The following is a 25,243-nucleotide window of genomic DNA, read 5'->3' as shown; positions in this document are numbered from 1 at the left end:
TACCCAAATACCTTTACAGTTTGTGCATGAATCTGAATGGCAGAGCCAACTGTGATAGAGACACACTACCCTCTGGTGTGGACTGTGCTGTATCACAGTCAGAGCTTTAATTGCTGAATTCTCTGTAACTGAGTCCATTCAGCTGGAATAAGAAGAAATGGGAAAGCTATTCCCATTTCAGGTGTACTGAAGCGTAGTAGAAATACACTCACTGGCCACTTTTTAAGCACACATCTACTTATTAATGCAAATTATCCAACCATATGGCAGCAACCCAATGCATTTTGGCAACTTGGCATGATTGTTGGTGCTACATGGGCCGGTGCAAACTTCTGATCTGCTGAGATTTGCCCACACAGGCATTTCTGGGTTTATAAAGAATGGAGAAAAAAAAAAGAAAATATCCAATGAGAAGCAGTTCTTTGTGTGAAAATGCCTCATTGATGCCAGATGTCAGAAGACAATGGTCAGACTGTGTCAAGCTGATATGAAGGCAACAGTAACTTAAATATCCAACTGTTAAAATTCAAAATGTGTAAACAACTCAAAATCCTCTGTTCATTCTCTGTTCTTTCCTCAGGCTAGTGGTGTAATGACGTGGGGGATATTTTCTTGGCTCTTTAATACTAACTGAATATCATTTAAATGCCACAGCCTACCTGAATATTATTGCTGAGCATGTCCATCTTTTTACTCATGTACATTTCTGATAGTTGATTCCAGCAGAATAATGTGCCATGCCACAAAGCTTAAATCACCTTCACCTGGTTTCTTGAACATACCAACGAGTTCACTGTGCTCAAGTGGCCTTCACAGTGACTGTATCTCAGTCTAATAGAAAATCTTTGGGATGTGGTGGAACTGGAGGTCTGTGTCATGGGTGTGCAGCCGACAAGTTTCCAGCCACTGTGTTAAGCTATCATATAAATTTGGACCAAAATCTCTGGGTAGTTTTTTTCTGCACCATGTTGAATTTGTCTCATGGTGAATTAAGAATGCTCTAAAGGCAAAAAAACAAACAAAAAACAAAAACAAACAAGATCCAACTTGCTGGTAGCAAGATGTGCTTAATAAAGTGGGCAGTGAGTGTATATTTCCCATGGTACCTCTTGCCACAGGTATAACTCTGATTACATAGTCAAGAAGAGCTTCAGGGTGGAGTCTTAGTAAGGGGTGTTGTTGAAAGAGTCCTTATTGTTAAGTATGAGCCAATTTCATGAAGACATGTTTACAATATAGCCTCCTTATTAGAATTTAACATCACAGTTTGCTGTTTTTAATCTCTGATGTGTCTTCTTCAGCCGTCATTGTATCACTTCAGGGGGAAAAAAAAGTATAGCAACACTCATGGACAGCAACGTGACGAGCTGATTGATGTGCTGGTTTGTCCAGGTTTGTGTGACTACAGCTGGGCCAAGTGGCGGAAAATGAGGTAATTAGCAGTTAATTGGTTTCAGGTTCTCTCTTAGAGTATAGTAAAGCGTGACTCATCGCCTGGTGTCAGGACGCTGCCAGTTAACTAATTAAAAGCTTTCCAGAGAGTATAAGACTGGCAGGGAACAGCCGCTCGGTTTTCATAACGTTCTGTAGTTAGAGTAGCTTTCAGATATCAGAAGAAAATGAATGACATGCGAGCTGGGAAACCTGTCGGCGGTCAACCGCTGGAGTTGTTCAGCTGTTCTCATGGCGAGTGTGGCGCAACTTTCACCAGGCAGTGGAAACTCAAAGAGCATGAGACTGTGCACACCGGGGAGGTAAGGAAAATATTCAATCACGCAGTGCCAAAGCCTTTCTTTCTAAACCCTTTAAACTGAAAAATAAAGTAAGAAACCGTAACTTTACAACTATGATAAATGCGTGCAGCGCCCGTGCCAGTGCGCAGTTGCCGGCTGCGGTCGTCGCTTCTCCAGAAGTTCTCACCTGCGGCGCCACATGCTTGAGCACACCGGGGAGAAGCGATTCAAGTAAGTAACTCAAACACGGTTTTCCTTCTCTCAGCTGTCGTCTCACTTTGGTTTCTGATTCATGCAGATGCAAGTTTGTGACCTGTACAAAGACATTCTTTAACGCAAGCAAATTGAAGAGACACGTGCGCTTCGCCCATGGAGACAAAAATAAGTACTTCAAGGTTTGTGTGAATATACACTTATCCACCAGATGGCACCAAAACTACACAATTTACACCAGCTTCGTTTACTTTTGAGATAAACCGGTTTTCAAGCCTTGTCATTTTAATCACTTGTGCATTCCCGTCCTGTAGTGCAAGCACCCAAACTGCTCTCTGACCTTCAAAAAGCGCAGGTTGTTTAAGATGCACCTGAAGGAACATGAAATGGTTGCCAAGTTCAAGTAAGTCCATGTAATAGCTTGGATTCATATAAAATATAGTTCAGATTTTGCTCTGCTTTAACATATACTGACACTACTGTGTGACTTAAAAAAATTGCTGAAGCTGTCAAATGAGTTTCTGTATTAAAGATGATACTTTTACTGCTTTAATCAGCGTTTATACCTGCAGAATGAGCTGCCAATGCCTATGTGGGGTTGGTGTCTGTGATTAATTTTTACTTCTGTCTTTACTCCTGGGATACTTAGATGTTCGAAGGATGGATGCGCTGCCACATTTGACTCCCATATTGCCCGCAAAGCTCACGAGAAGAAGCATGCAGGTTGGTTTAATCTTGGTGGGGACTTGTCGTCTTTAACCTCGGTACATTTTTTTCATTAAAATGGGGTTGAATGATTTTGTGTGTAACCTTTTCATGCATTGAAGACAAAATAAACATGGCCCAGAAGGGAGATGGTGGATGATCTCATTTGTCTGGTCTCTGCAGGTTACCGCTGCCCTCATACTAATTGCCAGGTATTTGAACATACCTGGGGGAAACTTCAGAAACACATGATTAAACACCCAGGTGAATTTGACCATAGTACATAGTTTTTGTTTCCCTGCTAAGTGCTTTGTTGGTTAAAGGATGGCCCAGTTAATTGTTTTTTTTGTGTTGCAGCCACATTTACATGCCAAGTGTGCAAGAAGGAGTTTAAGAAAGTGGATTCTTTGCGGAGGCACAAGCGGACGCATGCTTCCCACAAGCCTGTGCTGGTCTGTCCCAGAGATGACTGCCAGGCTTACTTTTCTACAACCTTTAACCTGCAGCACCATATTCGCAAGGTGCACCTTGAGCTGCTCAAATACAGATGTTCCTTCCCTGACTGTACTCGCATGTTTGCTATGCGGGTAGGTCTCTAGCAAGAAACTGGAAATGTGTACCTACTTTAAATCAAAAGATGCCAGTGAAACATAACATCCAGTTTTAAAGTAGCTTTAATAATAAACTTGATTTGCAGTTTATTTTTTTGGAACTTGTGTACTGACTGTTTTTATTCTGCAGGAGAGTATGACTAGACACCTACTTCGCCATGACCCAAATGCTACCACTCTGAAAGTAAGACCTAATAGTGTACAAGTAGACTAAAGCACTCACATATTTCTCTGCAAACCTGTTACAATTTAAATTCTTCCGGTCTAAATCTGGGGGTTCACTAATTCATTCATGTTTAATATGTGGAGTTAAACCAAGTTCATCACTTTAATTTTCTGACTCAACAGAAACGGCAGCGACCCAGGAAAACCTGGCAGAAACGCTTGAATGGACAAAATCTGCCACTCGTGGAGGAAAACCTGCGTCACCTATTTGCTCTGCGCATGCGGATCTCCAGACGTGCCAAGGTGGAAACGAACCTCTCAGGCCTCTTCAATGAGCGCAAGATCCATCACTATGTTGACCCAGAAGTCAATCTGCGTAACCTGTTTGGGATCAAACAGCATCAGGCTCTAGAGAAGAACGAGGTTGCGCCAGTAAAAGGTTAAACAAGGATGCTTCCAGGCTTTTTGGTTAAGTTAGTACTTTGTTTCAAAGTTAAACCAAAGTTTTTTTTTTTCTTGTTTAGACAATGGGTCTTTTTCCTTTTGAATGTAGATTGTATACATTAAAATACTTAAATTCCAAAGCAGTGTAACTTGACACATTGATTAGGATGTCAAGCTTTTGAGTCTTATTCTGGAGACGGCAGGTCTCAGCTGAAACATTTATTTTGTAACATGGCTTTTGACCCAATAAAAATAGTTGTGAGTTTCCTCAAAGTGGTGCTTGAATTCTAAGTGCTTGAGTGTTTAGGTGAACTGCTGAAGGTCAGCCCATCAGTGGCAGGTGCTGAAGGACCAAGATTTGTTTAGTCATATTAATTGCATCTCATTGTGAACACACTAAAACAGCTGTTCTTCTCCTGCATCTATCTTTTGTGCTCGCTTCGGGTGCACACATCAGTTGACATTTGCTGAACATGTTGGGGCTCATTAAATATGAACGAAGCGCTGCACATGAGTAAGAACTGATGCACACAGCATGTCGTTTTGGAGGCGGATGACTTTGAACACAAAGATGAGTGTCTGCTGTCAGATCTGTACAATGGAGGTTAAGCTGTTGCAGTTTAGAGCCTGGCCTTTTTGTTTGGTTACACAAAAGGGGAATGGCAGTTCATATGTACAGAGTAAATTTGTCCACCTGTCCAAAGTTGAGCTGCAACTAATTTTCTCCAGTGTACAACCTCGGTTCTTCGCGGTTTATGGTGTTACACAATAAAGACTTCAATAGTTCATAACATGGATGCGTCTCCCTACATGAAGGGAGATATTTGAGCTTCTGTAACTTCTACCAGCCACGTTTTAAAAAACACATGACAGCTTGGCCAATCATACACATACAGGCGGGAACAGAAATGCAGAACAGAAAGAAATTGCTATTAAAATCAAACCAAACTCTCCTAAAGGTTCTCAAAATTCAGTGTTGAAATTGCATCAATGCATTACACTAAATTTGTGGAAGTGGCCTACAGTTAGTGGCCACTTCCACAGATTAAGTTTAATGCAATTTGATGCAAAGGCTTAGCTATGATCTCTGGTTTCAGAATTAACAATGGCTTTAGCATTAGTCGTCATTGTGGTGTATACTGGGCTGTTACATTCATGCCCTAGCTTATGTTAATGACAAATTCCTAGTTTGTAGACCGGCAGCTCATTTGGGATTGCATTAAGTTCTCTAGGTGTTTGTAATGAAACCTTAAAATGTTTCACTCCTGTAAATGTCGTCTTAATGGTTCAAAATCAAGTGATATTTATTACACAGACAATTTATGAAGGCATCAGTACTTTTAGGCTGGCTTTAAAATGTTTGAACCGTTAATCCACAATAGTTGGCATTTGCTCATGGGTTAATTGTTCTTGCTTTAGTTTATACCCTTCAAGCTTTTAAGAGTAATGAGGGTGGTGTGTGTTATTTGGCTGGCATTTAGGTGAGGAAAAAAATCAATAGAAGCCACTGGTTGATCTCTAACTTGTTTATTTGCAAGTAAGAAATGACCCTGCAGAAAATAAAATCTGCATTTTAAAATCAAATGGTGTCCTGTTTAACATTTTCCCACTTCATTTTTGTCTGGGAGTTCAGTAAAACCATTTCCTTGTTATCTGTTGAGTAAGTCTTCTTTCTCTTGGTCTAGTGGAGCAAGACAGAGTCCATTTCAAAGCTTCAGTGCAGCTCTGCAACAGCCTGTCACTTTGAGTTTGAATGGTGTCTTTACTTCTGTTTCTCGTTGCTTAGCCGGAGGTCATTGTGCTGCCTCTGGCCTCTTTCCCTTTTTTGATGTCATACATTATTCTATATCGCACCACAGCTGACCTACATGCTCTGCCGAGCTGTAAGATCAGTTTTCAGGTTCACACAATCATCCTCCAGCAGTTAACCGTGTCTGCGTCATCCGCAATTCTTTCCCGTGGTCACTGTATAGCTCATTCCTTTATAAAATGTCATTCTCAAAGCACAGATAAAAGCATCAAACACTGAGAGCCTCTCGAGATCCTGATATTGCTTTGGAAGTGTGATGTGACTTTCAGGGTAAGACGGAAGCAGAAATTTAAAAGGCGTGTGTTTCTATGGTGATGCACACAGTAAACAAGATTTTTTTTGTCAATAGATTAAAAAATATTTATCTTTAGAAGAACTAGGACAGTGTTTGCTGTGGAAAATACTGGAGTGATTGGATGTTCCTTGTTGACAGAGTTGATAATTGTTTTCAGCAGGTGCCACAAGAGTCAGCGGGCTGTCTGATGTCAGGGGCCAAGTGCTGGATGGATACCAGCAACACTATCAAACTGATTCACTCAAATTTAACTGCACCCTCATCACCCTCCTCTGGCTCTCTGTAAAGGCCATGCCAATTATCCACAGAGTGAGCATGACCTTTGGTCTAACTTTCTGAGGTTGATTTTTGCAGCTTGTGCGTCAGAGTAGCACAAAAGCAATTTTACAATACCATCACTGCAAGGGTGACTAGGACATGGTTTCATATTTACGACTATCTGATGAAGTATTGGTTTCATTATTTATTGTAGCTGTTCTTGTTTCCAAGTCCTTAGAAAGGCTCTTTTAGTTCCAGGACATAAATCATCCAGTCTCAACCATCCATCCATCCATCCATCCATTCGCTTCCGCTTATCCTTTTCAGGGTCGCGGGGGGCGCTGGAGCCTATCCCAATTTTCCCTAATTTATACATTTTTATTCACACCTTTCAACTTTTATCCAAACTAATCTCAACTTGCAGTTTAACATTCATGGCTCTTCTTTAACCTTATATATTGTTTGGGAAATACTTTTTAACAGCACTGTAGGTCACCTGGTGAACCAAGTGAGCTACACCAACAACTCAGTCTGACGTTGACTTTGCAGACAAGTTTGAGGCTGACCATCAGTCAGCTTCAAAATAAGCCAATCAGCAACCAGCAAGAGGAGACTAAGGGATGTGCAGGATGGTGAAGCTGAATGATCGTCTGGCCCAACATATGAGCCAATGTGTTCCAGCGAGGGCCATCACAAGTGGTGGTTGCTCTTGTGCATGTCCCCTGATCTAAACACAGTTCGTAGATGCAGCAGCAACAAAAAAGAACAGATGCAATGCATGTCCCAAGTTGTCCAGGACGATGCAGTACATTTATTAAGTGTAAGGAGTACACATGCAACACACAAAGCAAAACTGCCCCCCCGTGTTTTATAGGCTGAATAGGCATTTGTTCAGTGGGCTGATGCAGTCTATACTTTCAAGAGTACAGTAAATTTTGTAATTCAATTCAAAGAAGCATCAATACTTAGAAACCTTGATTCAAGATAAACGTTTTTTGTTTGTTTGTTTTTACCATGTAATGGTTATGATTGTTTTTACTTTAAATTACATTTTATCAGATGGGAATTCCTGATATTAACCATATATATAGAATATATAATGCATCAAACTGGGATAAAGCAAACATCTGTTAAGTATTCGTAAATAAATTAGTATGACTTTATTGATTTAATAAGCCAATAATGCAGTGGATCTTACAGATCCGCTAATGTTGGCTGAGTAACAAAAAGACGAACTCCATATTAAACATGTAAAACTAATATACAGCAAATGTATCAGCAACAAAAAGGAAATTATTATGTATCTAGTGATGATGTAGAGGTTTGACCGTCTTCTTTGTGATATGCTCCCTCTGTTCTTCAGTGTAAAAACATCTATGTTGTATTTTTATACAACCATCACTCTCTTGATTTTTAATTAACGGTGGCATTGCTAGTGTTCTTTTCCACTCTAGGGAAAAATGCATCAATAATACCTCTGACTTACCTCAATTCTGCTATGAGTCATTTTTTATTCTGATGACGTAAGCTTCTCGATAAAATTGCCTTGACCTACAGGAGCTAAAACTAACTGAGAGGCTTGAAAAGCAACAAAATGATTCAGCTAATGTCTCAGCTACAGTGAAAACCTGCATTTTTGTTTTCATCTCTAACACAACAAACAGGAACTCTATTTCAGTTGTAATTTTACAGGTAAGAAAAGCACAGTGTGTATGCTTAATGTTGGTGCCTTGTGCTGGTACAACTACGCTGCTCAAAAAATTAAAGGGACACTTTGAAAACACATCAGATCTCAATAGGGAAAAAATCATGCTGGATATCTACAGTGACATGGACAGGATAACTTGTTATGGAATGAAAGGAAGCCACATTGTTTGATGGAAATTAAAATGATCAACCTACAAAGGGCGTAATTCAAAGATCACCTGAAAATCAAGGTGAAGAAACGAGCCCATTTTGCCAAAATTTCATTGTAGGAACACAAAATGATATTCAGTAGGTTGTATCGTCCCCACTTACTGTTACTTCAAACCTGACAATGTTGGGGCATGCTCCTAATGACATGACGGATGGTGTCCTGAGGTACACACTGGCAGTGTTAAGTAGTGTTGAATATCCCAGAGGTGTTCTGCTAGATTTAGGTAAGCCAAGCTCAGGGGCCAATCAATAGTATTAATTTCTGCATCCTCCAGGAACCGTTTGCATACTCTCATCACATGACGGGAGGACCCAACTGATGAACAGGAGGAACCCGATACCCACTGCACCAGCACAGGGTTTAACAATGGGTCCAAGAATTTCATCTCGATACCTAATGCCAGTCAGGGTGCCGTTGCCAAGCCTGCAGATGTGTGTGCATCCCTCCATAGATATGCCTCCCCAGACCACCACCAAACCAGTCGTGCTGAACAATGTTAGGAGCAGCATGACACTTCTTCAGAGCCCATCATGTCTGTCACATGTGCTCAGTGTGAAGCTTCTCACATGTGGGTGCCAGTGGTGGAGATGCCACTTCTGGTATATGGCAAAAGCTAATCCAGCTCCTCGGTGCTGGGCAGTGAGCACAAGGCCCTCTAGAGGAATGTGTGACCCCCAAGCCTCATGAATTCTACTTCTAATTGTTTGGTCAGAAATCTTCACACCTGTGACCTGCTGGAGGTCATTTTGTAGGGCTCTGAGCTCATCCTGTTCCTCCTTCCACAAAGGAGCAAATACTTGTCCTGCTAATGGTTTAAGGCTCTTCTACAGCTCTGTTCAGCTCTCCTCCAGTATCTGCCTGTCTCCTGGAGTACTCCATGCTCTTGAGGGCATGCTGGGAGACACAGCAAAAATGAGAAGGGAAAAATGTCAGTAGCCTCCACCTATAAAACCATTCCTGTTTTTCTGGTGGGGTTGTCTCATTGGTGCCCCTCTTTTACACCTGTTGTTAATATCATTAATAAACCCTCTCTGCTGCTTAACTGAGATCAATATACCAGAAATTAAATTGACTTGATGCTATACTCTGTTTATAAGCGTTCCTTTAATTATTTTGAGAAATGTATGAGGAGACTTGGATTTACTTATTCATCCCTTTTGTGTAAAGTGAGTTAAGAGATAATAGATAGTAATTGATGAACCATTCTAAAATCAAGAACTAAGAACATTCAAAGTACACGTTTGGATATTCTAATAAGGAAAGTCGGTGCATAACATAACTAATAGTAGTAGCTCCACGCTATATTCTATTCACAAATTTATTTTCCATAAAATATAGGAATTTGCACCTAAAGTGATTTTGTGCCAATGTACATTAACACATGCCCCTATACATACCTTGGGGTAAAGCAAGTGGTTATTTGAATTAATGTTGCCTTTATATCAACTCAAAGTGCTCTGGCTATTCTCCTCTAACATCAACAAGACATTTTCATTTTTAAATATTTATATTTTGGCATTTTGCCTTTTTTTTTGGTAGATTATCAATGGAGAATAGACAGAAAACAGGGGGAGACACAGCAAAGGGCCACAGGTTGCATTACAGCCATATGGCATATGGGCACCTGCACAGCCAGAGAGCTAAGCCAGCACCCAACAAGGCATTGACCCAAGCAACTGTTGCTCACTAAATATTTTCTCTTTTTGGACCAAAATCCAGATAGATCATTAGTTTCTGAAATACTAAGAGCAGCCTGTCTGGCACAATGCCACCTTCAAAATCTCTTAAAGACCCTTTCTTCGACATTTTAATGCATAATGCGTATAAATGCAATAAATTGCTGCCATTTGACTGGCGGCTTTTTTTGATATAGGATTTCATTTGTTTAACATTACATTAATGAGCAGCTGAAACAGGTGTAAACAGTTCTCATTGTTTGGGTTAAAGCAGAGTGGGGCACTCTTGTTATCAGCTTGTCATCAGCATGCATTGTTCAAAATCCAGCACGAGTAATTTGCAATGAGTAACTTGCAGACATAGGACATAATCAAGATATAATCAATGCGAAAAGATATACACAAATTTTAGAGCAACATATGATGGCATTAAGAAATTAAATATTTTTGTCAGAAAGGCCTTGTGCATTTCAGTGAGACATTATAAAATATGACACAGCAGGCCCTAGATTACTGAAAAAGTGAAATCCCATTAAAAAAAATTACAGCACTTGACTCTTCAGTTCCCAAATGATTGATAGAAGAAGAGGTGACGAAATATAGTGAGAACACAGTGCTTTTTGATATCCAAAATCAAAATTAGCAGTTTATTTTTTAAAAATATATATATATTTTTTTCTTACACAGTGGTCTACCTTTTAAAAAAATAATGTGGTTAAAGCATTTGAATGTTCTCCCTAATTATGGAAATGTTTCTGATGTAGTCTGAAGTGTCAGTGTTCCTGTTTTTTCTCAGTCAATAAAGCCTTGTTTAATTTGAGTAGTAACCCATACTTCTATTTTCCAATCTCATTTACAACACAGAGAAAGCCCAGACTCCCACAGAAAGAGAAACACGCTGGTTCAGAAAATCACAAAACAAGGAGAAAAACTGAAGTAGGTTAACCATACAGTCGTCATGCCCTGATTTAGCTGACGTCCTCCAGAATAGATGACCCAAAACCTTTTCCCCCTCCCTTTTCTCCATTTTCCCATGGCCCTGTTTTAAGAGAGCTTTTCACATAGCGGTAACCCAACCACATGCTTACTATACTGACAGGAGAAACACAATAACTATAAAATGGGGACCATTCTGCAAAGCTGTTAATGTACTCAGCTTCCTTCAGGGCACACTCTGCTGCAGCCCTACAGCTCTTTATACCATGTAAGGAAATCTAAAATACTACATAGCAACAAGCAAACAAAAGATACTTGTCACAAAATGTTCCATAACACAAAGGTCAAGAGGAAAACACCGTCCGAATTTAATAGACAGATACATTTTAGATATATATTTTAAAACATGTCTCCAGTGCTTAGTTTAAAGGTAGCCTTTTGAGCTTGAAGTCTGGCAAAAGCACTACCATAGCAAGAAACACAATAGGAGCTCCATTCATCTGAACTAAGATGAATCATTAGGAGACACTGAAACCTGAGATTGAAGGGGCAGTATAGTTATACAGGATTCAGAACTGGAATTAGTAGACTTTTATTGTAGTTTTACTATGTACCTCAAAGAGAAATGAAGAACAAACACAATCGTTTGCGCAGAAAATATAAAAAGTACATATATAAAGTATATATAAGGTATGGTGATAAGGTACTGATGCAATAAAATTGATTCTAGGGATTAGTAATATGCTGCAAGTTATTTCCAAATTTCACAATGACTTTACCAATAACAGACAACATTGCACTGAGTTTCAAGTAATTTAAGAAAATGCTCATTGAACAAGAAATACACTTGGCTGTGATACTATACATGATGACTGCAGGAAGAGGAAGAGAAGGAGTGGAAGAGGTGGTAGTAGTAGTGGTGGTGGCAATCAGTATATGTTGAGGTTCAGTGTTGTTGTAAATAAGCTGAGTCTGTTGTCCTGGATATTAGCGACCTGTAGTGGCTGCCAGAGGGCAACAGGTCAAACAGATGAGATATCATGGATTTAATTTTTCACCTAATGAATTTAAATTATTATCATTATTGTTATTATTATTGTTGTTGCTATATTTGGCTGAGCGCTGATGTTAAATCACATAATCAAAATTGTATGTTATTGATCATACAGGGGCATTGACTGGCGTGATGTTACCTCAGTTATGTCCAGTACACCTTGTTACCTGTGCATTTTAAAAAACAAAATAAAACATCCATCCATCTGTTTTCCTCTGCTTGTCCAGTTCAGGGTTGTGGGTGGGCTGGATGTATGTATGTGAGTGTAAATGGTGATGAAATAACATAATTTAATATTTGAAAAATTGATAGCATTTCATTAGTTATTTATTTTATTTTTGTAGAGTTTAAGACATTGATTTAAATTACATAATGCTTCAAAATAGATCATACACCTTTTCAAAATGAGTAGTGTCAGGTCTCTTTAACTCTTAAAAAATGTAAATAGGATTTTTATATGTAGTTGAAAAAAATCATTTTTCAGATGACATTAAATGATAAATTCATAGAAAAATTTGCATTTTTTGACCCAGTGTTACCAATTTAAAATGGCACTGAGTGTGTGAATGACTCAGTTACAGTTTATGGATCTATGTATGGCCACTTTAGCCCCCAAAATGTTAAAAATTAAAATCCAAACACTAATGGGTAATGTTACAGTGGCTATGTCTATAGACTACAGCAGTCACTAAGGAAGATTTAGGTAAACGTGCAATCACTTTATGAAATTTGTGGCTTTATGGCATGTCAAGGTGCTGATTAGGCAGCATGAATAGTGCACAGATGTGCCTTCGACTGCCCACAATAAAAGACCACTCTGAAATATGCAGTTTGATCACACAGCACAATGCTACAAATGTTGCAAAACCAGTCAGTATCTGGTGTGGCCACCATTTGCCTCACACAGTGCAACACATCAAATGGAGATGTGTTGCACCTTGTGAGGCAAATGGTGTGCAATGGAGTTGATCAGGTTGTTGATTGTGGGCTGTGGAATGTTAGTCCACTCCTCTTCAATACATGTGCAAAGTTGCTGAATATTGGCAGGAACTGGAACACGCTGTCATATACGCCGAGCCGAGCGTCCCAAACATGTTCAATGGGTGACATGTCTGGCGAGTATGCTGGCCATGCAAGAACTGGGATGTTTTCAGCTTCAAGGAATTGTGTACAGATCCTTGCAATATGGGGCCGTGCATTATCATGCAGTAACATGAGGTTATGGTCACGGATAAATGACACAACAATGGTCCTCAGGATCTCAACACGGTATCTCTGTGCATTCAAAATGCCCAACAATAAAATGCACTCGTGTTCATTGTCCATATCCCCACTGCCACCATGGGCCACTCAATCCACAACGTTGACGTCAGCAAACTGCTCATCCACACAAAGCAACACAAGCCGTCTGCCATCTGCCCTGAACATTAAAAACTGTCAACAAAACACCTCTCCAACATGCCAGACGCCATCAAATGTGAGCATTTGCCCACTCAAGTTGGTTACAGTGATGAACTGCAGTCATATCCAGACCCCGATGAGGACGACGAGCATGCAGATGAGCTTCCCTGAGACTGTTTCTGACAGTTTTTGCAGAAATTCTGTGGTTATGCAAAACGATTGTTGCTGCAGCTGTCTGGGTGGCTGCAGCAACAGCATTGCGCTGTGTGATCAAACTGCATATTTCAGAGTAGCCTTTTATTGTGGGCAGTCTAAGGCACACCTGTGGAATATTCATGCTGTCTAATAAGCACCTTAACATGCCACACCTGTGTGGTGGGATGGATTATCTCGGCATATGAGAAGTTCTCACTAACACAGATTCAGACAGATTTGTTAACAACATTTGATAGTAATGGGTCCTTTGTGTATGTAGAAAATGTTTCAGATCTTTAAGTTCAGCTCATGAAAAATGGGAGCAAAAACAAAAGTGTTGCGTTTATATTTTTGTTCAGTGTATTATGTGTACTAGCTAAACTCAAATTAAAAGTCAATGTAATGTCTACGTGATGTATACAATGTTTGTAAAAACATTTTGCTAAATACTTTTATGTGCAGTGGGGTCTCTGGAATATGTTGTCATGTATATGTATAAATAAGTGTTCATGAAACAGTCATGCTAATAGTGTATGTAATAATGACTTTTTCTAATAAAATGGTTATGTAGCTTTCAAAAAAGAAGAAATATGTGTAATTATTATTATTTTTTTGCCATTTGCCCAATCACACTGTAGACAGTGACAAAAATGAAGATCAAAAGAATGATGTGATAACTTAAAAACATGATACTTAAGCATAAATCTTACCCTAATACATGCCTGTTTTTGTGTCTTCCTTTCCTTTTCTTTGCATGTACTGTATTCTGCCAGTGAAGCTACGTGAATCAGAGAGTTCCTAAAATCATTAGTATTCATCTTGTATGGAGCATACATTCTTCTAGTAGACGTTCTTTCATTCATTTGAAGTTTGTCTGCTTGTGACAATGAAAGGAAATTCAGTCTGTAGGTACTATAAATATCTCCACAAAATTCCATGCCAACGCAACAGTTGCTTCAGTATTTTTACCCCAATGCAAGGAGTGGACTGACTTTGTCACGTGTAGAGTCCCACTGCTGACATGGTTAAAAAAATTGATTGATTTTGTGGTTGAATCTCAGCATTTAATCTCTGAGGCTTTACTTATGCACAAATGAGACACCTGAGGTCCATTTTTATTTGAACAGTGAAATGAGTTCATACTGCTCTGCCAAGATCAACATAACCTGATAGCCCTTCACATTAACCCTATAATCTTCCATCAAAGACATTTGGGCAAACAAAGTGTTTTTTTTTATCATCTTTCTTCACTTAGCTTTCACATTGTGTGCCTTTGTGAATATTTAACATACCTGAAATTTTGTAAATCACTCACATACACAGAAACAAAAATATAAATTTATGTCACAAAGTCACCATCTAACAGAGGTTTCTGTTCTTAGGAAAGTGGAGCAGGCACAGCACTGGAAGTCATCCAAATAGTGTTTATTGTCAGACTGTAGGAATGCTTTGTCGGAAGGTTTTTCTCTCAGCTAGATGACTGCATGCAGTTATTTTGTCCCACAGATTAGGTCCAGTGGAATGACAGAGAAAATTTGTTTTTCCTCATACCCTCTTAGTGCAAACGCCCTTTAGTGACTTACCGTCAGCAGCAGGCAGTTTATCATTTTTTCTCGACCATTAGATCATGTCACATCATACATCAAAGCTCTTCTTTGCCTCCCTGCTGTTACTCTTCATCGTTGGTCTTTGGGTTTGGGAAAGGTAATTTTCACATGAAAATGTGCCAATATCCCAGTGCTTCTTTTGTCTGTTTAAATTTGTAGTCTTTGTAGTTTCATTTCCTGCCATCATAAAAAATATGCATAAAAATAAATCCATGAAGAGGGTATAATAAGCAGAGCATCATTCTCTGTTGCCAGTGCCTCAAGTAGAGGCACTGGCAACGGTTATTTATCCTTTTTGCATAAGACAGTTGGTCTGTATCTTGCTATAGGTATGTGCCATGTAGCTTTGTAGCTTTAGATTCAAGTGACACAGAATGTCAATTTCTATTTCCACTCCCTGGCTAATGGTATACGTCGAGAAAAGCCATACTGTTGCTTCACTGCTACAAGAATATGCATCATACAGCCATGAATGAAAAAAAAAAAAAGACGATGTGAAAATGACACACTGACATGATTTATTTTATCAGACTATCAGCGTCATTTTGATCAGATTAGCTGTGATTTTCTTGGCCAATGATCTGTGTTGCCTGAGATGAGAGTTGATTACCAGAGACATTAATTTAGGTTTGATTACACTTCCTTTGGTTGACATTCACGTCACAGCATCCAGTGTTCTCCTTATGTCCTTACATTCACTTCATTTGCCCCTTCATCAGTCAAAGCTGGGCTTCCAATAAGTACCTTCTTCTTCTTAATTAAAAGTGCTGCAAGTGATCACATCACAGAATGAGACAGTTACCTTGTTTTATGGAAAAAAAAAATCTGGCTATTATAATCATTTATCCAAGCGGTCAAATAGTGAAACCTGATTAAATCAAATTTGACATCCTCCAGAACTGTATTCTTGTTTTATTATATTCGTGTTGATACATTTTAATCAGTGACTCTTTGCCAGAGAGTCAGTGACTGATTTTAACGTGCTGCTTAATCATTATAAAAGAAAATGCATTTAGAGCAGCAGGGGGGCCGGGGTTCAATTAACAGCCATGTAATTCTGAGTGATTAGTTTACATGCTTCAGCTGCATCAGAGGAGGAAAATGTTACACAAACCAGCAGTCTGAGCGATTCCTGTTTATATGCAGCCTTAAACGCAGAAAGAAACTTTATTGATCCCTTTGGGGAAAATGAGTCATTGCAAAGTCAAATGTATTTCAGCAAGCATCAAATGAAAGTAAAGTATAAAACATTAATAAAAAGAGATTAGCATGACACAGCGGCGCTCATGATAAAATTATGTTTGATTTCTTTTTTGAGAAGTAGTCAAACTTGAATCAAATTATTGGTTGTAATTATTTCAAAGCAAATAAATATGCCACAAAATATCTAATGTTGAGCATGAACTGTGAAATTTAAAAGGACTGTTGGAAAGTACACTCATTTCGCTTTGCTGTGTTATGAGAAGACTAATACATCATGAAGCTTCAGTAAACAGATGCTGTCTCTAACAAGCAGCGAAATAAGGGCCTGAAAAATGAACCCAATTTTCAGAAACTGCAGCTTCTCCAGTGGGCGCTTGAGGCTGAATTCAGAAGAAGTCTCCAAAGACTCCACTTTGAAATACCCAACTTTATAGCAGAGATAAAAATGTCTGCAACCTGTTTTATATGGCAAATTAGCTCCAACTGACACCTGTAGAGAGGGATGTGAATTTTTATGTATCTAACCTCTTTAAATTAAGATTAAAGGGTTAAGGTTCAAGTGTTATAAGTGGTGCTGACACTGGCCACTATGGCCAACAGCTGTCTGCTAGGCATCACCCCTTAAGTCTAATTGGAGTAACATCTTGACTGTGTTTTGAATTTCTGGTGCCTTTTGAAGCATTTTCAGCTACACAGTTATCTGACTAATAATGTAACGTCATTTCCATTTAATCCATTTTTTTTAAGTCAGTGAATTTCTATAATTAGAATGGACATTTTACATTTTGGAACCATTAGCAATGCAACAGGAACATGTAATTTACAAGAAAAGACAGAATGGCGCCTGCCCCATCCATCATACCATCATCAACTGTTTATATTTATATGTCTTTTTTATTATTTGTAACTGTTGATGTACCTATAACTCATGAGCCTAAATAGCTTAATTATTACTTAATTACTACTAAATGTGATTTTGAGCAGTGTTTAAAACTACACGTTTACACTGAAAGGTCATGGCCAGTGTTGGTCAAGTTACTTGAAAAAAGTAATCAGTAACTAATTACTGATTACTTCCCCAAAAAAGTAATCCCGTTACTTTACTGATTACTTATTTTCAAAAGTAATTAATTACTTAGTTACTTAGTTACTTTTTAAAAACACGATTTACAACCTGAATAGGTGATAAAGCGATAGATCTTTCAGCCCAATTCTACTTTTTCTACATAATCCATCATACAGAATGTAATCAAATGGAAAAGTCTCTTTTTAAAACTTGTTTTATCAGTTTTAATCTTTTAACTTTATGCATCAAGCAAAAATTTAATTATATGCAACATTCTCTGAGTCAAATAAATTAGTTTAACATTTAAACCTATTTTCTGCACATTCCAGCACATAAAATAAAATATTTTTTTGTGTTTACACTCAGTCTTTCAAATAGATGCAAGTAAAACACAGCAGAAAATAAATAAAGTCAAAGACTCAGCGGTCCTTTTGCTCTATTTTCACCTGTAAAGCAGGACTGCGGTAGGCGGAGGTTTACCCTGGTGCAGGTGTGCCACAGCGGTCAGTGGAAGAATCCGCGAGTTTCTCTGTGAATTTTCCATTAGGTCGTCGCGCACTCGGTGCTTGTTTAGGGTTTTTTTCGCTGTAAAAAGAAGTTTTCTTCCCACGCACAACGGTCACTAATGTTTTTGTCACTTTTTATGGAATCAAACTCAAAGTAAGGTCAGTACTTCCACGCTTTAAACGCTTCACGCTCATACTCTCTCTGCACTCGATATATGATCCACTGTTGATCTGCACACAGCTGTTGTCACGAACGTCGCACTCGCTTACGTCACTGTCATGAGACATTCTCGCAAAAAAATCACGGTTTTAGTAACGCAGTAACGCAGCGTTCCTACGGGAAAGTAACGGTAATCTAATTACCGTTTTTGCAATAGTAATCCCTTACTTTACTCGTTACTTGAAAAAAGTAATCAGATTACAGTAACGCGTTACAAGTAACGCGTTACAGCCCATCTCTGGTCATGGCTTTCAACATTTTGCTACAAAGCAGACACTTTAGCCCCACATTAATATCTGTAATAAGGGCTTTTATTGTAAACAAAGAAATTAAAATGATTGAAAAGGTAAGGCAATACTTTACCTCAGTAAAAGAATGGCCACACCATCGTTCACAGCAAATACTTCTGGCCTTTTATTTCAATTGTGGGTCTGTAGGCTTACAAAATGGCATATGTTCACAAACTGGCCTTGATCATGCAGTTTTAACAATACAAATATTTGTATTAGTCACCATGTACAGTAGATACTATGAATCTTTGTACCCTGGTAATTTATAGGTTCGCTTTTATCATGATTGGATGGGTCATTTAGCAGGAGCTTGGGAACAAACATACAGACTTACATACGGTTCCTTCATTATAGTATGATGATGATATGTTAGTATTATTATCTGTAGCCATGTGAAGCACGCACATAGCTATGCATTCTAACTGAGATAGCAAGTAGGGCTGCACAATTAATCACATTTTAATCTTGATCATGATTTTGGCCATAACTGTGCAGCCCTTGTAGCTAATATTAACTGATGGCAACTCTGACCTCAAAAAACCAGCAGAGTGACCACCACAATGCCAAACCCAAGGCTTAAAAGCAGTAGTCAAAAAATCAGTGGGTGATGCCACAATTGCTACAGCCATCTTTTATGTAAAGTCAATGATTTTAGCACAGACAATGGAAACATAAGGAAGCCAGCCAGAGGGATTTGAGGGATTTATTTAAAATTCGGCCTGCCAGTACCCTCTAAGGATTGCCTATTAAAATAAACCACAGTGAGACACACTGGGGCTTTCATACACTGTTGTTACCTTTGGACAGAGGATGGTTGTTTCCATTATTTTCCATCTATAAGAATGTAGCTCCTTATATATTTTACAGATGTAATAGGTGTAAAGATTTTCTTAACTTACTCTTGAAAAGAAAATGATAATAATGTTATGTTTTATTAAGAATAGTTGCCCTCTATATTTATTTAAGGGAACAGATCTACCTTCTAACACTTGTGCAGATGTCTCTGATGAAATGTTTGGCTTTAATGTAAATATCATACGGGCAGTTTAAATCTGTGTATTGCAATGAAAAGTCTCCAGATGGATGTTCAACCGCTTAGAAACTGAGTAGTGCTTCTCTCGTCTTCTTCTTCACTGGGCGCTTATAGTTCCATTTCATCTGTTGACTACAGTAAAGGTCATCTGTGTAGAGAGAGGGATGACGTGAGTTGTTCACTATAACAGCCTCATCTGTGTGTGTGTGTGTGTGTGTGTGTGTGTATTTCAACTCATATGCCAGCGTTTCTCCACAAGCAATGCCTGTGGGTGAAAACTCTTGGAGAGAGAAAGAAGAGCAACAAGAAAGTAAGATCGAGCTCAGTGGGGTGAGTGAACCTCATGTTTCATTAATGCAGCATATCATGCAATGTGTGTGTGTCTGTGGGTGTGCATGGAGGGATAGAGGAAGGGTCACGGTTGGCTTTAATTAGAGGAAGAACGTGTTAAACAAATGTAGGGCAATCACCGATTCACAGAAGCGTGGCATCCATATTAGTCTACCTCTAATCAGCGCTGATCGGTGCAGAGCACACCGGGCGAGAAGAGCCCTGCTAATGGCATGAGACACTGAAGAAGAATGATGAGTCAGTAACCTGTTTGAGGCCTCAGCCGTCACGTGCTGAATCACAGTCAGATGTCCCCTGGGATCAATTTCCACAGAGGAACAATGGACCTATCTGCCTTCCTGTCTGTCTGTCTCCTTCTCTGTCAGTCACTTCTAATCATCATATCAGTAACAAGCCCTGACTTCTGTCTGGCCATAGAGCGACTGACCTCCCCAGCCACCGGTCTGTCGGTCCAGCCAGTCTCGTCATGTGCAGATACAGATGACAGCGGAAGCTTTCATTCTTCTGCTGAGAAACAAGCACAGCGTACTGGAGTATTTTAATCTAAGGATCGTAAACAGAAATCACAAGTTTTCATTTAAAAAACACACTTAAATGAGTATTCTGTGCTAACAATGGCATGGATTTTGTTAAAGCTTTTTGAACAAAATAAACGTTTTCTACTTTCCAAGGTGAAAACACTTGTTCTTTTATCCAAACCATGCTTGTACTGATACATTTTCACCAACTGCACTGTGTATTATATTGTGCAAGCAACCACTGTGTTTCCATGTAGAGTTGATATAGACTATAAAGGTCTTATTTTTTGGATGAATCATCCTCAACAAATAAATGATAAAATTTCCAATGTTTCTGTCAGTGTGCAAGAGTCTTGCCAAATGTTTGGACAGACTATTACATTATACCAGGAGGGTTTAATTTGCTGATAGTGTGAAGACTTCTAAAACTTTCTGCTTCTTTTTTAAAAAGAATGTTAGATACAGTACTGTTCAAAAGTGTTGAGACACCTCTAAGTTCTATAAATCGCAATTCCGAGGAGTCAGGCTTTCTTTTAATCTTTACATTGTATATTTAGACACTTTGTTACTAGCAGCAAGAAATATTATTTGTTTAGCTGAATCTATGAAAAGTGGAATGATGAATCCACAATTACATTTCTGGTTAAAATGATCAACAATACGTGCAGTACAACAGTGAGTGTCTGCAGCTCTCTGTAAAACACGGTGGAGGCTCTGTTATGGTTTAGGGCTATATTTAAACCAGTGGTGTTTTGTATCTTGTCAGAATTCTCTTCTGTGAATTGCGAATACATAAAGTACTCTCAAATTTTGATCCAACATATAATACCATCTGGAAAACATCTGATTGGTAATGGATTCAGTTTTTAGGATGACAACGATCCCAAACACACTGCTAATGTAGTAAAAAATATCCCTGGAAACACACACGCACAAACACACAATGGAACACCATCAGGCCGCATCATTACTGATGTAGTGTGTGATCATCCTGACAGAGAACAGAGCAAGAGGCAAACAGCCAGAGACGAGCTTTGAATGTCCTTCAAGAAGTCTGAAGGCTACTCAGAAATGACAAGATTGCTTTAAATGGCTTTTTACCATTGCTAGAATTCCTTTTCATGTTGGCTGCTTTCCATGCTTTTGTAATTATTTTGTATCATTGTTAGAACTTAGTTATTACTTTTGCCAAGTCGTTCTTTGTGTGAGTTCGTGCTTTGTAATTTGGTTCTTGGAGACCTGGATTATAAATAAGTGTGCTTGTAAAACACTTTGGGTCAACTTCTGTTATTTTAAAATGCGCTATATATTAATGAAATTGATTTGACACAAAGTCTTCCCTAACAGACTTCAGATTGCGTTGATTTTCAAGCTTGTTAGAATTGTACAAAGTCTGTTTTTCCCCTGTATACTGCATTTCCACTTATTTTTGCGCATTTTAATACATTTCAAATTTTCCCTGCAAAATGTAAAGAAACAAGGGTTGGCCTAAGACTTTTCCACAGTACTCTAGTGGCCAGCAGTAGCTCCACATGATGTATGCTCAACTGTAAATAATGTCATTACCAGTTCAAACAATCTACTGAACACATGACTGATGATGTTTATGTTCTTCCTTCTTAAAAGCAAAAACGACCAGTGGTCCAGTCGTTCCCAAAGCTTGGTTTATCCCTCTGATGTGTCTCTGATTCTTTGTCTCAGAGCACTCCTTAATCCCTAACTTACACCCCCACACAGCTAGAAAGAAAGCATTATGTCTTCTTCTATGTCTCTCTCTTTTTTTTAAACCTGTCTCTGAGATTTAAAAAAAAAAAAAAAAAGGTAGTCAGCGACCCCCTTGGATTTGTTCCTCTGCAGATTTGTTATTTTTGTACTGTGCACTCACAGCACCTTAGCTTCAAGCTTGTCATCTTGTGTTTCTTGGACCTTTGCTTTATTAAACAATACGGTTAAGTGTTGGCATTTGTCTCCCTTTTATGACATTTTGCTTTTCTGTATAGTGCAATAAAGGGAAAGGAAATAAGCACGAAATAGAGGGGATATAAAACAAGAATGAGATGATAAACTTCAACACTGCCCCTGAGTCATATTTAAATTGCGAACATGTACCCCCCCCCCCCCTTTTCTTTCTGTGTCTGCTCATATTTATTTGTGTATATTTGTTAGCTTGATGTGACAGATTATTGCACTGCATTCCTTCCTGTGTGGGAGAAGTAGAAAGGGTAATGGTATGTTATACTCACAGCTGAAGAAGTAATTCTTTATGTTTCTGTCAACTAGTATCAGTGCCTGGCCCATGCGTGTGCTATAGCAATCTGTGATTAGATCCTATTTTTGCAATGACTATTCATTGAACCAATGCTATTTTTGCAATTGGATTCCCCTGGCTGCTGCTTTTTGTCAGTATTTGCATCCTTTTGATAATTACTCACTTCCTCCCTCTAGAATTGCAAAGTGTGAAAACTACATACTTATAAAAAGCAGCACAAAGACGCGAGAGTCTCTGATCACTGTATATATATATATGCATGTGTTTATTGGTGGGTTTGAGGTAATAGTTCAAAGCCTCATTTTGCTCAGGATGTGAAGAAAGAAGCTGTAACTCTCATGCAATCTTTGGTATGATGCCACTTGTGAATTGTAATTTTTGGTTTGCGTTTGTCCTTTTTGATGCTGATTAACATTAAAGATTTTTTAACAACACTCAGGAGACTCCGATGTCTGTTTTTCACGCTTGTTCTACAACAAACTCTCATTTTCTGCGCTCTTTTAAATTAATCCAGCACACCTGTCCATCTAGCTTCGATAACACTGACACGCTTTCTGTGTTCTTAAGATCACACATTGGGATGATTCAAAATCAGTTTCGAGAGACAAATCTCAGAAGCCTCTGGTTCATTTTGACCTTGTTTGATATTTTTAACATTAGGGACATGGAAACCTATTTTACCTTGTTGCAGACGATGCTGTTTTCAAAAGCAGCTTGTTACTTTAAAGATTAATGCACTATAAATAGATTAACAGTAGATTAGAAGCAATAAAAAGCAATCTGTTGCATTACAGCATCACTTGTTAGAGTAAACACACCTCTGCAGTTAGCTTAGTCACACTTGTTAAACAGTCTAGGTTGTGTATCTAGCTGAACCTTTACATCAGTGCTTATGAATAGCGTCTCCATCACATGGCTGGCAACAAGCTTGTTAATTTCCCTTGTGGTAACAGCTTTGGATGAACTAAAGGCTAGCTGCTGTGGTTTTTGGAGCTGCAGCACAGACATCATTCTTCCTGTCATCAGGACACCAGTGTTGCAGAGCTGTGCTTAGTTTGCAGGTATTTCTTCAAAATGTGAAAAAGAGCTAATTAGCATCGTGCAGACACTTGTGATCCCAGACGAAAACAATTGTTTCCAAATTTTAAGGGTATTATGACCCTTTTCAGGCGTGTTAGATCCCAGATGGCCTCTGTACATGAGATTCTGAACCAGCTCTTTGTTTAGAGGAAGTAGGTCTCTGCTCCTAAAGAGTATTTTTTTTAACCAGAAACCAGTTTAAGCCGGTGGTGGAAGGAATCTTAGCTACCTATGTTTAAATGCTTACCCTGCTTTCTCTAGTAATGCACCTAACCCAGCAGCTCCACTAGTCAGGAACACTTACTTGTTAATGGCAGCTCTTCTCTTAATGATCTGTGCACTTGGTGAATTTCTAGGTTGTTATTTAAGTGCTCCCTTTTACTTTGATGGGCTAGAACAACCTTTTAGCAGCATTAAAAAGGTGTAATAGGTATACACAATCCTTTACTTTTACTGTTAAATAAAGAATCCAAAAAAATCAATGTCCATAATATATCTTTTAACTGCAGACTGAACATTTATGTGAACATTTGCGCCGGCGCAGAGTGTGCAGCTCAAAAATTCAAAAAGATAAAATTCAATCTTAAAAATCAGTTTGAATAAATCACTTCATGAATCACTGAAACGAATCATGAGACCTGAGGCTGACTACAAATCTTAGGGGAGAGGGAAGAGAGACTTGTAGGGCAGTCTTTTTCTGACGTGGCTAAGAGTAAAGCCAAAGGGGAAGTGGTAACTCTACACAAAGTCACAAAATCCTCAGAACAGAATCCGATTTGAAGCATGACCATCTTTCTAGCTGACCCCAACACTCACTCTGTCACAAGTGTAGGATTAAATACTTCCCTCTTGTATGCAGCTCCATGCCAAGAAGTTGGAGGAAGTGACAAACATTGTGTTTGGGATTTCTTGTCACAGCAAAGAGAAAAATGCTGTAACATAATAACAATAACAGAATGACCACTGAAAAAGCAACCAACTAACTGATGACTTGTAAAACCAACACATCCTTATTATTCATTGCAACGAAAAGTATTATAAATAAACAGCTGTTAAATAGAAGCTATTATTTTTCTGTTTCCTAATTTAGTTTCAGAGTGTTTTGTAGGTCCAATCAGTGGGGTTAGGTTATTGTAAATTGACCATAGGTCACCATAGGTTTTACTCTCTGTTTTAGCCCTGTCTCTCTCGTAATGATAGCTGGGATGGGCTCCAGACCAGCGAGGCCTGATAAGGATAAGTGGAAGAGAATGGATGGATGGCTGCTGAGTGATGCCCGACTGATGAGAAAGATACTGAAATACTCTACTGTTGCAAAACAGTCAATTTACATTTGCACACTTTACAGGAAAACTTTGAGATTTGGAGAAATTCTGGCTTTGTCATACTAGGGAGAGAAAATTAAATTGACTGTGTTCTTGCTTTGTCTGGTTAATCAAGCAGATAATAACCAGATAACAAGGCAGACTTGATGCTTCATTCTCTCTCCAGTCTTTGTACTGTGCGTATGTATCTCATGAGGTGTCCTATATTAATATCCATGAGTATGTTTATTTCTAAAAATGTTTTCGCTAACATTAAGTCTGAGATATATTTAATGTCGTTTTGTGCTTTACTGTACAAACACTGTTTTTAAAAGCATTTAGCTGGCCCAGCACATTGCCTGGTCAAACAACAGCAATCAGT

General features: G+C 38.7%; 1 protein-coding gene across 1 annotated transcript; it reads left to right on the top strand.

Annotated features, from left to right (window-relative positions):
• Positions 1-1,482: 1,482 nt before the first annotated feature.
• On the top strand, positions 1,483-4,160 carry si:dkey-208k4.2 (P43 5S RNA-binding protein-like). Its single transcript, XM_005920371.3, has 9 exons — positions 1,483-1,754; positions 1,864-1,964; positions 2,032-2,128; positions 2,261-2,349; positions 2,596-2,669; positions 2,835-2,915; positions 3,009-3,238; positions 3,393-3,446; positions 3,611-4,160. The coding sequence occupies exons 1-9, from the start codon at positions 1,620-1,622 to the stop codon at positions 3,869-3,871; spliced, it is 1,122 nt and encodes a 373-aa protein (XP_005920433.1). The 5' UTR covers positions 1,483-1,619; the 3' UTR covers positions 3,872-4,160.
• Positions 4,161-25,243: the final 21,083 nt, after the last annotated feature.

This window comes from Haplochromis burtoni, unplaced genomic scaffold (genome assembly GCF_018398535.1).
Source record: "Haplochromis burtoni strain Fernald_Lab_line unplaced genomic scaffold, NCSU_Asbu1 Contig_21, whole genome shotgun sequence".
Taxonomy (NCBI): domain Eukaryota; kingdom Metazoa; phylum Chordata; class Actinopteri; order Cichliformes; family Cichlidae; genus Haplochromis; species Haplochromis burtoni.
This window is presented reverse-complemented; position numbering and strand designations above follow the sequence as displayed.

Coding starts and splice junctions, on each gene's coding strand:
- si:dkey-208k4.2 (XM_005920371.3), top strand. CDS start 1,620: ATGAATGACATGCGAGCTGGGAAACCTGTCGGCGGTCAACCGCTGGAG. Junction 2,129..2,260: donor ACAAAAATAAGTACTTCAAG/GTTTGTGTGAAT, acceptor CCCGTCCTGTAG/TGCAAGCACCCAAACTGCTC. Junction 3,447..3,610: donor CAAATGCTACCACTCTGAAA/GTAAGACCTAAT, acceptor CTGACTCAACAG/AAACGGCAGCGACCCAGGAA.